Source organism: Peromyscus californicus, unplaced genomic scaffold, assembly GCF_007827085.1.
Source record: "Peromyscus californicus insignis strain IS unplaced genomic scaffold, ASM782708v3 Scaffold_9__1_contigs__length_137607984, whole genome shotgun sequence".
Lineage (NCBI taxonomy): Eukaryota > Metazoa > Chordata > Mammalia > Rodentia > Cricetidae > Peromyscus > Peromyscus californicus.
The window spans coordinates 2,365,753-2,377,979 of NW_026294617.1; the positions used below are offsets into that span (position 1 = coordinate 2,365,753).

The following is a 12,227-nucleotide window of genomic DNA, read 5'->3' on the forward strand; positions in this document are numbered from 1 at the left end:
ACAGATACTTATGGCTACTATACTCAGCCTTTTTTCATCAGTCTCAAAATATGAAAACTTATAGGAAAGAAGAAAATTTCTCAAATTGCAGTCAGATTTTTCTGATCACACCACATCTGTGGTTTGTACATGGTATCGGGCTAAATTTGAAGAGGAAGTCAAAGCGAAGGTGTTTGAGCCTGTGTGCTAGGATAGTAGTGTGTGAAGGTGTGGCTTTTTGCATTTTGTTCTAAAGGAAATCATCAGATCACCACTGAGCTGCAGGGGCCACTTACGTGCTTTGTCAGAGCAAAGCACCTTCGTAGCTTCTGGCTGCCACTGCACAGCCACTGCCCTCTGCCCTGTGGCTTCACGGGAAAGTACACTTCTGGTCTGACTTTGGTTCTTCAGTAGCAGCTGAACTTTTGTTTTTGTTGGAAGAGTAAAATAGCTATACTTAGCATTCATTTCTGGAAACATTTTTCAGGGGCTTCTGTAACACCCTTCAAGAAGAATGTGTACATCTTTCTTCCTTGGACTGTCCCTGACCCACTCATACTACTCAAGGAAACATGCTGTAAACAGCATGAACACTGTGTCTTTCTTATTTTTTACTTTGTGATGCTTTCTTTTTTGCTGGCAAAATGCATACATCTCTCAGTAACTAGTGTACTTAATATCCTGCCCCTGTAGCTGTTTCAGAGACACTCAAAATCCTAGTGGGGAATGGTCGTGAACACTGGAAAACCAGTTTGTACTGGAACCATCCCTTCAGAAGAGTCTGATCATATCTGTGAAGGGGTTACCATAGCACATTCCTGGAGTTTCAGAACCTGCCTATATTTTTATTTGAAACCAAGTCCCACCTCTGATTGCTAGAAATAATGCAATAATATATTTTTTTATTTTTGACTCATCCTCAGACCCAATCTAGTCATAAGTTCTGTTGTCTTTGACAGTTTGTCTTGAGCCCATATATTGCTTTCTGAATTACTTTATCAAAGTTTATATGAATCACTGTAATAATTCTACTATGCTAGCCTCCTAAGTGGGTTTCTCTTTCCCTGCCCTTACTCTTTTTCTCTTTCCTTTTTAAAATTACCATATGGTAACTATACTTCATAATAGGTTTGTTATTATGTACTTATGCATGATGTAATGCATTTTGATCAAAGTTCTCCCCTCCCCCACCTTTTTGTCACACTCCCACTGACTCCTTCCCTTTTCCCGGTTAGTCTTCCTCCTTTAATGGCATTTGGGGATTGGAGAAGACAGCAAATCTAAATAGAGGTGCTTGTAGGAACATGGGCAACCGCTACACCACTAAAGAAAATGGCTCTTCCTCCCTCAGCAGCCATTAACTGCTCATAGATCCTTGTGGGCGTGGGGAGGGCTCGTGAGTCCCTCTCCCACATTATAATCTTCTTATCTCACTATTTTGATTTCTGTAACAATTCTTAGGGTTCTGTTTTTCATATTTTCAGACAGGTGCTCTAGTTCACAGTTACAGGGGAACAGGTGGGATTTTTGAAGTTTGCTGGAATGCAGCAGGAGACAAAGTTGGAGCCAGTGCATCAGATGGTTCAGTGAGTATATCCATGAATTTTTAAAGAAAAGGGAGCATGTTGGATTCACAGTCATGCTCTTTGCAAAATAAAAATTTTTAGTGATGGTATTGACATCATCCCTGGGCTACATGTGCTGGATAGTCCATTACCTTTGAATAAAATAAAACTTAGGGTGACTTTTCAGAGAATCTTCATAACCAAGTAATGAGCAATTTTCAGTGTAAATCTCCATTTGTGAAATTAAATGTAGTGAAGTATCTCTTAGTGATTGGTATTTTTAAAGCCCTTTCCCCCCAAATCTCCTCTCTGTGGAGGAAGTGTTAAGGTTGTGGAATTGAGATTGCTTTCTTCATGGAGATATTTGAAAATGAGACCTTTCGGATGCTATTAGTAGATTGTTTTTAAAAATGGTAGTGTGTCCTCCACTGTTCTTAAGCAGGAGAAGCTGCAGAGTCCCGGGGCTGTTCAATGAGATGGCCTCCATAATTTTGATGTCTGAGATATAAGATCTGAGAGTTAGAAACAATGCTTTGTATGTTTTACTGGCTGTAAAGATTGATTCCTAAAAATTACAGCAGCATTTCTTGAGTAACTGTTGCTCCCGGGGCTCACCACACAGCTGAGTGATCTGACACCCTTCAATGAAATCTCTTTCTATGATTTGTTGCTTTCATTTTATGAATATTCAACTTAGAAACAGTTTGTAAATTACACTGTGATCTGTATACAAGCTTGAAATGTACGGTAGATTTCTGGACACTGGCTGACTGTTGTATTCTCTTACAGGTTTGTGTCTTAGACCTTCGGAAATAGCGTTACTAGTTGGAAGCCATGGACCGACTATGAATGTGTACATAGCCACAAGACTATCCCTGACCCACGTACTGCTATAGTCCCACTTGAACCATGGCCAGTCCACTACAGCCAAATCTAAGAGAAATAGATACATGCAGTGTATATGAACACAGCTGTACCCTGAAGATGACAGTCTCATCCCAGCTTGTGAATTCTGCTCACCAAGTGCTGGGATCTAACCTGCTGTGCCCCTAAGTAGCAGTTAGAAGTTTGGATATGAAAAGCAGAAGAGATGGAATATGCGTTATAAGAGCAAACCACACATGTACCAGTTTTGGACATTATGACAGCCTTGTTTCTCCCCTTTAAATCAGCAGACACCATGGATTATATTCTTTTCCCCTTCAGTAGTGCACAGTTTGTATGTACAGAGAACATGGACTTAACAAAAATGCGAGGCAGTAGTTTGTTCTTGCTTTCAAGTTTGTTTTGGTTTAGATTATGGATGCATGAAGTAAGGGAGTGAATCATTTTCTTGCTTTTATTTTTCCTCACCTTTTAAAGAAACAAAAAAATATTTTACTGCATTCTTTGGAAAAGGTAGATGTTTGGTACATTTTATGGCTCCCAGAGCATATATTCAGTTGGTGCATATTGTGGAGGAGTTGGAATTAAAGGAAACCACATGACTCTCGTCATGTTATTCTCTAAGACACATCAGCAAAGGGTATTATGTTATCTTTGTTTTGGGTTTTTTGTTTTTGTTCTTTGTGTGTGTGTGTGTGTGTGTGAGAGTGAGTGTGAGTGTGAGTGATGTGGCTTAAATAAAATAGTTTCTTCTTGGGGACGCATTTCTGCCAACTAAAGACTAGAAGGGCACAATTTTTTTTTTAAATACCATAAAGAAGAGACTTTTTTTAAAAAAATTCTTCTGGTGTTTTGTAGCCATAACAAAATTATGGTCAAAATGTGCACTATTGTGAGAAGGAGCAACATAGTTTGGGGCTTTTATTTTTATTTTTTATTTTACCATTTGTCTGTTTTACTTGTTTCTTAAGAGATTAAAATGTTTCTGGATAAGGATTAGCTTCTCAAAGTGTCCATCATTCTGTATAGAAGCTTAAATATGTAATGTAACCAGATTCCAGTATTAAAAATCTCACGTTATTTTTCTTTTTACAAAGCAAGATTATGGCATATAACACTGCCATCACATGGCAAAATGTTTGCTACCTTAGTTTTAAAAACAACTTTTAAAGGCTTGCTTTGAGGTGTTTTGAGTAGCAGTGACTGAGAATTTAGGGAGAAGTGTGGCCGCTGTGCCTGCGTCTGTGGTGCCGAGGCTGCACTTTGTCAAGCAACATAGATCTAAGCTGCTGTTTTCCAGTAATCACTACTATATCATGTCTTTTACTCTGTTTATATCAAGTATTTTTTTAAAGATAGAAGTATCCAATCAAATCTCTTCTTGTGCTCAGCTAAAAGTAAAATATACCTACAAATATTCACCAGAGGCCATGTTTGTGAAGGTGGTTAAGAAGACAGTCAAGATTAACAGAAGAATCCAGGCATGTCAGTTCTGAAGAGAACAGTTGTCAAATTTATATCTTTAAATTTTTTATTAAGAAATTGCTTAGCAAATTTATAACACTATTTGTGCAACTAGTTATTTTGAGGCCTTTGACTCCTGAGTCCCAACCTGTGTTCTGTCTAAGCGGCTCTAACCCAGCCTTGCAGCTTTGAAGCTCAGTATCTGCTGCTTTGCTCTTTACAAAACAGCATTGATTGATGAAAGTCTTGGCATCACTGAGGTAGGGTGGCATTTGTTTTTGGTGAAGAGGATGAATACACTTAAATTTCACTATACATTGTTATATCTCCCCCATTGTTGTTAGTGGGGACTATGATACTGTAATAATATTTTTAAAATTTGCATCCAGAGAGGCAGTCATTTATGGTTTGTGCCAGGTATTTTTAGGGTTGGATCACACTGAGATGTTTAGAGCTCACTGCTCTGGGGCTCTGTAGGAAATCTACAATGCCAAGTGTCTGGCACTTGAGATTCTGCTTTTACTTCGAGAGGTCACATCTGTTGGCCTCTGTTGTTGTTTAAAAAAAATAATAAATAAGTAAAAAAAATCTGTGCAATAATTTTTAAATGTGCTCCCAGGAATAGACACAAACGTTTTGAGTTGCCTCAGCTGCATCTCCTTCAGCGATGCGTTTGTCAATTGCACTGAATCTAAACCTGAAGGTCAGAGGTGATTATTGATAGTGCTTTTGTATTTTGATATGGACATTTTGTTCATTTGCATACAGTCATTGACATTCTTCCCAGCTGATTCAAAGACAGTCACAAATTCCTGCAATACAGCTGCCAAAATGACAGCTGAATTTTACGATATTGTCTTGCTTCCTGTTGGGTGTGTTTGTTGATTTGGCTTCTTTTCCTAATTCTTTCTTTGGCTGTTTGACTTCAGCACCTAGCTGTGATAGGATGTGTAACAGAGCGTGAGTGCAGAACTTTGCTGTCCCGAAGCCGTGGGTCCTCCCGTGCAGACTTGTCTGAAGGTGTCCATCTTTAGGCTGGTTCTTTGTGAGCATAGGACTGGGTGCTTTGCTGCTCTTCTCTCTGTCACCGTAGCCTGCTGACGTGCCACAATGCTGCTCCACAGACACCGCACCGTGTCTCCACCCGAGCAGTCAGATGATCACGGGAGACCATGTCACACAGCATATGAAGTTCTGTCTTGTTTTTTTTTTACTTTCCCTCTTGTCTTTTTCTGAGAGCTTACTCTGGAGATCCACTGAGTCCAGGAGTCTTTCTATGGTGTTCATTTAGATCATTTGTTTTATACTTTACTGTAAGGAACTTAATCATAAGGAAAGAGAATAAGGAGACTTAAATGAAAACTCTTTGATTAAAGTAGACTAGAGGGAGCAGCCTTTAAAAGCAAGAAGGAATCTGCTCTCCATGTGGAGACCCCTGGAGATGTAGATCTGCCCTGTTTCTGTTTTCCATGACCAGGTAATATCATTGACTTTCAAATGACTTTAGAAGTGGTAACTGGAATAGGTCTTAGAGTGTAGCAAATTCTGTTTTCATGAGTTATCCTCTAGGTGAGTATGTTTTAGGATTAAACACCTTTTACAGATACTGAAAGTGCCTCCTTTTGTGGTATAAAAAAAAAACAAATTATGGTGCAAAAAGTAATCAATAGATTGAATCACATGAAGGTTTTTTGCTTTTTGACATTAAAATGTCAAGAGACAGGCCAAAGATTTGTACTTTTCACTTATAAAGCACTCCTTTTTTCCTTAAGATTCTTTCTGTCAAATCAGATTTAATGAGAGAGTACTATTTTTAAGGAGCTATCTGTTTATGTAGAATGATTTTGTTAAAAAAGAGTAATGTAAAATATGAATGAGGAGCAGAGACCCACACCCACAGAGGACTGGACATTTTGCTGTTTAATGGAATCACAGATGACCAGGCTTCTGCAAGCAGACATGACAAGTGTCACCAGATGCATAGGAAAACCATCTCAGACAGTGCTGTCTTGCTCTTTTAAAGACCATTTATGTTTTTGTAAGCATGTTGCACATTTCCACAACAGCTGGATTCCCATGAGCTAAGAGCTGTACTTGCATAGTTGCTGCAGAAATCCTGCCTCCGTGGACCAACATCGTGGCACACCAGCAAAAGCCAGCGTTGGGGGCTGGCAGCCAGCCTACAGAGACCCTGGGGGTGATTTTTCATTTGTTTTTTGGTTCCCTCCCTTTCTCTGAAATCAGCAAGGAGGGAAGGTATGAACTACTTCCAGTAATAGCTCTGAAGTATCTGTCACACTTAATATCAGTTTTTTTGTTTTGTTTTGATTTGATTTGTTTTTGGTTTTTCGAGACAGGGTTTCTCTGTGTAGTTTGGTGCCTGTCCTGGATTTTGCTCTGTAGACCAGGCTGGCCTCGAATTCCCAGAGATCAGCCTGGCTCTGCCTCCTGAGTGCTGGGACTAAAGGCGTGCGCCACCACCGCCTGGTTTAATATCATTTTTTTAATATGTGATTCTAATTGAATGTAGAAGAGAGAAAAAAAGGAAGTGCTCACATTTATAATCCACTCATTTAGAATCTGGTGTCGTCTTTAGCAGTTCTGAGGTGTCCATAGCATTCTTTATTTCTGCTCTTCTGTGACAGTGTTGAAGCAGGGTGAATAACTAGGCTTTTTTTTTTTTTCTTTTTCTTTTTTAAACCTACCAAGCTGTTTCGTGTTTTCTTTGGAATTTCTGGATAAGTTGGAGGAAACATTCTGCATGTTGTGTCCTGTGTACTTCTTCATCTCATTACAAACAGGCAGACTTCATTGTGTGTCTCTGCCGTCATTAAATACAGAAGTGATTTTTCTCTCCTGATTTTGACATTGTCACTATATATAATGTTTTCATTTGGGTTTGGCAAATCCTTTGGGTCTGATTCTGTGAGCATATCCTAGCACTGGGTGATGATGTCTGCATCCTTTTTAGTTCCTGAGTTAACGTTAAAACTGTTGTAAAAGTGTAAACCAGCCCATGACAGGTTTTTTTTTGTACATGTTAAAGAACTTTATTGTTCAGTTTTCATGATGATTGTGTAAGGAAGACTGATACAGATGTCTATCTCTCCTGGACCATGTCAATGACACTTACGATGTATTTTGGTTCCACATCGCGATGATTTGTCCCCAATGACCCTTTGACCCTTTCCAGGCACATTTTTTTTTTGTGTGTGTGTGTGTGTTGTTACAGTTTTCCCCTTTGCATTGTATTGCTTTGACAACTGTAATTTGAATCAGATCTGAAAGAGGTCCAGAATAAAATATATTTTGATATTATGTTGGCTGTGTACATATATAAAACCTTTGATACCGATGTGGTTTGTATAGACTATTTAGTCAAGTAAAGAGAGGGATGGTGTTTGTTTACAATTTCCTGTTTACATTTCAATTGCTTTTATCTCCCACTGTTCAGTGTAGAATAAATGATTTTGCTCCAAGAGTCTTCCCTACTACAACCTATCTGTCCTAGCTCTATCTCCAGTGAATATAACTGCCATGGGAATCACTGTTTTCATAAACATTGTTTCCAAAATGTATACTTTAAAGAAGTCCATAGATGAAATTAAAGTTTTTGCTATTTTATTACTTCTTGCAGGGGATAAGATTTTTTAAAATGAAGGGATTATTTTCTATATTTGTTAAATAATAGCATGTAATCAGCTAAAGGATAATGATACTCCTGAGTGATTTTGAAAAACAGATTGTTTATTTAGAGGATGTCTCACATGAACTAAGACTTCAGATTCACTGTTAGCTTAACATGCAGTGACACAAGACACACCAAGTGTGTGGCTGAAGGCTTTCAGGGCAGGAACTTCTCCCTCCACATAAACCAAGCATACTGCAAAAGTTAGCTAATTGCTTATAATACGTAAAACCTTATGATCTATGAGGAAAGTCTCAAAGCACCCCTCCCAACCTCCGTTACTCTCAACACTTCTGTAGTTACAGAGACTTTGTCAAAATAAAACCATTGGAAATGTTCTTCATTTTCTTGGTCAAGTTGCCTTCTCCATGTCCTCCACCTTTCTTAAGTTTCCTTGATAGGAACAGGCAGATATAGCCTTGTTATGCTGTCACTGCAGTTGCTAAAGCTAACAACCTTTAGTTTTCAAGAGGTTAACTTCTATAGCATGGCATAGGTTGTTAATGACATCGTTTTTATACTTTTCCAGAAAGCATTGGGCTGCCAAGGATTAGAGTCCATATGAGCCTGAAGTTAAGCAGAAATTCATTGAGCCACCATTGCAGGGGGTTACTTTTAATTTCCTAGTTCTCATACTTTACCATGAATTAGATTTCTTACCTACTATAATATGTAGCTGATTAGGTTAAAGTTTACTGGATTTTTTTCCTATATATTCATTTGAAAACTACAGTAGAGGAAAAGCCATAATGGACAGACACTTGGTTTTGTGGTGCTTTTCTCTGCTGTACTGAGGCTCTGTCAACAGTGAAAATGTTAACCCTATGCTATCTTTCCCTGCATGCTTCTTTAAATGTCATCTATCAATGCTTAATTGTCCTAACTTGTAATATTTTTGTATTAAATTTTTTAGGAGTTCCTTGTAATTTCTTTATAATTTAAAATATATTAAACACAAAGTGTTTAGTAAAGTCCAGCTGACAATTACTAATGTTTCTTGGTTGTTGGGTTTGTATGATCAGGTGGGAAGGGAAATTCTCATTTTAAGAAGTAGGACCAGTGGGATGGAGTTAGCACTAGAAAACAATCACAGTTACTTAGTTTAAAATAACACAATGATTAACAGTGTCACAACGGGCTGCTTACAGCTTGCCACTTTGCTGGCCAGGACAAGCATGGGCTGGGTGGCACTGCCGTGGGGAACCCAACTCCTGCAAACCCAAAACCTGGAGACACCAGCTTCAGAGTACATAATTCAGGAAAGTGAAACACCTGTGCACTGCCAGAAAGTCACCTTCTGCATCACCTGTTTTACAGACAACCTCAGTCACGTGAGGAGACTTACAGGAGGGGAGGAAAAAAAATAAGCATCTGCATGATTAGTGGGGATGACACAGAGAGACCACAAAATTATCAGAGCAAATGTAGCTTACAGAAACATGCCTGTGAGCAATGCGGCTGCACACGTGTAATCCTGGCACTTGGGAGGTGGAGTCAGTAAGGCCACATATCCAGTCTGAGATCAGCTTGGTCTACATGAAACGCTCCTCCATCCCTCCGTCCCCATGAAAGAAAAGTTACTTATGTAGTATTAGTCTTAATATTTCAAGCTGGGTTGGCTGAAATATTTGAATCTACAGTGATAAGCATGGACAATGGACATTGCTAAAGTAAAGTAAGTCTTCAGATGTGAATAGAAATAGAGATAAGTTAATTTTAACGTAAATAGTATACCTGGAATGTGCATTAGAATTCTTGTAAAAGTGTAAAGAGTTCCTGACTCACCTCTGACCTAACAGGATGTGGTATGTCAGTAAGTGTGCTTTTGTGAGCTTGTTTGTGCAGGGGGTAACTGGGGAGTGAGGCTAGCATTGGCATGAGGTTGATTGCAATTTGTGCATATGAGGAAAGTCGAATATAAAGTATAACAACATGTGCACCTAAGCCGTAACCAGTTTCTCGCTCATATCCATTGTTAGCAGTTTGATATGTTCTTCAAAACAGCTTCAGGGTATGCTTCCTCAACTGCCCTCCATGTCAGATCCTTGGGGACTTTGGTGTCCTTTCTCCAGCTTGTAGATGTAGCATGTCTGACTATCTGCTCAGCTCAATTTTTATGACTGTATGACATATCTCCTCTTCTATAAAATGGTGCTAGAGGTAATTACTTCATAGATTAACCATAAAGATTAACACTGTGGTCAGTCTGTCTAAAACCCTTAGAGAACAGAACTTGGTTGTGTAAAGCACACCATGCTGCCATTTTTAAATAAGTTTTTTCTATTTTGTGTATGAGTACAAGCGCCTCATCGTGTGTGGAAGTCACCTTGGCTTTTTGTTTCTGTTTTGAGGTGGGGTGTCTCCATTGTTGCTGTCATTGTGCCACATAATCCAGGCTAGTTGGACTTTGAGCTTCAGCCAGTTCTATCTCTGCCTCCTATCTCCTCATAGGAGAGCTGGAAGTATAGGCACAGCCACTGTATATGGGTGCTGGCACATGGAGCCCATGGTTTTACATGCTGAGCTGTCTCCCTGGTCCACATCCTGCCCCTCTGACTTTCTCTAGCCACATTGTTACACACTGAAGTTCACTTCCTCCATGGACACTTTATTGACTTTTATTACAAACTGGTACACACACAGAAAGAAAACCTGTGGATAGAAGAGATTTATTGGTTTGTTCTGGTGCACAGCTTAGCTTCAAGTCACTTCAGAGAGTCCATGAAGGTCAATTATTGTACTTCATTTTTAAAGGGAACCATTTAAGAACTTGTAGAAGAGGAACCCCTGGGAAGGATTTTACCATCTACTCCATGCAGGTACAAGAGAGGGAGAGGCCAGGATGACAGTCCAAAGACCCAGCCTTTTATTAAAATGTCATTTAATTATTGAATGCTAAAAATACAATTAAGATGTTGTTAAAAGTGTGTGTGTGTGTGTGTGTGTGTGTGTGAGAGAGAGAGAGAGAGAGAGAGAGAGAGAGAGAGAGAGAGAGAGAGAGAGAGAGAGAGAGAGAGAGAGAGAGAGAGAGAGAATGTGTAGAGTCAGTTCCACAGGGTTTCCTTTTGGGGATGGAATCTTGAAACATAGTCCAAGTTCGGCTTAGTCTTGTAATTCTACTTCCATATCCTAAATTACTGGCTTATGCCACCACTTTGGAAACCTTTGCCAGATCTTTTGGAAGCCAGTTCATGTGCTGTCCTAGCAGACATTTGGGATTATTTTCTGTGATCATTTTAAAGGCATTTTTGAAGTCATTTTCCCCTCCCCAGTAAGTGGTCTTCTTTCTTCATCATTTCCTCCTGGCACTGGAAATGCAGTAATGATCCAGTCAAAAACAGACTGTTCTTGTGAAGTGACACTTTAGAGGATGGTAGTCTGTAGTGCCCTGTAAAAGAAAAGAATTAGGACTGCCTACCTAACATTCCTGTTAATTGAAACTGAGCCAACTGATGATAGATTCAAATAATGCAGCCTGATTTGAGGTTCTGTGTAAAGGGAAATGATCGATATGAGGCAGAGGGTCTGAGTCCTTGGACTGTAGAATGGTGTGAGTCTGTCCTTAGGACACTGTCTTGGTTACTTTCCTGTTGCTATGAAAAAAATATGAAGGCAACTTAGAAAGCATTTAATGGAGGGTTACATTGTCAGAGGTATCCATGATCATGGTGGGGGGCATGGCTTCAGACAGGTATGGCACTGGAACTGTAGCTGAGAGTTTTTGTCTGATCCATGTGCATGGGGCAGGAGAGCCAGCTGGAATGGTGTGGACCTTTGACATTGCAAAGCCCACCTCCAGTGACACACTTCCAATGAGGCTACACCTCCTAATCCTTCCCAAACAGTTGCACCAACTGGGCACCAAATGTTCAAACACTTGAGCCTATGGGGGGGGGGGCATTCTCACTCAAACCACCACAGACACTGAATGTCCCTCTGGCTCACAGTACACTTACACTTTGCAGCATCTCTATTAAATAGTTCTCCCAGCTTTCTTAACTATAAAAGGCAAAGGTATCAAGTGTTCATCCTATTTCTCATGAGGAAATGTGAGCCGAGTGAGCAGTTAACTACTGAGAGCAAGAACTTGGAGGTTTTGGAATCCTGTGCCTTTCAATCCCATGTTCTTCATTCTTCCAGTTTTCTAAGAATAAACTATGTTTCAGAGCATTTCAGTTGTCTTTGTGCCTTTTATCACTCAGTTCAACTCTCAGGAGGCTACTTTGGAACTAGTGACTTGGTTATGATATCCTAATATCTGACAACCAAGAACCTAATAAATCTGCTATGATGATAGATCACCCAAGTAAACTGTGCACATGAGAAAATTTTAATGACACAAATCTAAATAGAGATGTCCCTATCCATGTCTATCCTAAATTCCTAAAGAATAGGGGCAAATCTTGAGACCACTGTGACATGGTTGCTGATAGGGGTACATGGAAAAAAGAAGAGGTTCCCCCAAAAGAATCTTGTCTCAGCTTACTGATGAGAACATTCAGTGGATAGATACTAGCTAAACTTCTCTAAAGGATTGTCATGAAAGGCAAGCTCAAATTAATTTGATAATCTGATCAGCATACTGTTTCTGCTTGTCTTCTGGGAGTGACAACTGCATCTGGTTGTATGCATTATGTATATTGTAA

The 12,227-nt window shown here is 39.5% G+C and overlaps 1 protein-coding gene across 8 annotated transcripts in view; it reads left to right on the forward strand.

Annotated features, from left to right (window-relative positions):
- Positions 1–8,555, forward strand: part of Tbl1xr1 (TBL1X/Y related 1) — a 139,977-nt gene extending 131,422 nt beyond the window's left edge. For all 8 annotated transcript variants that reach the window (XM_052732119.1, XM_052732116.1, XM_052732117.1 and 5 more), the window contains 2 exons: positions 1,464–1,565; positions 2,334–8,555. In XM_052732119.1, coding sequence (XP_052588079.1) covers positions 1,464–1,565; positions 2,334–2,360 — 129 coding nt within the window. In that variant the 3' untranslated portion in view covers positions 2,361–8,555. The remainder of the gene's footprint in view (positions 1–1,463; positions 1,566–2,333) is intronic.
- The last annotated feature ends 3,672 nt before the right edge of the window (positions 8,556–12,227 follow it).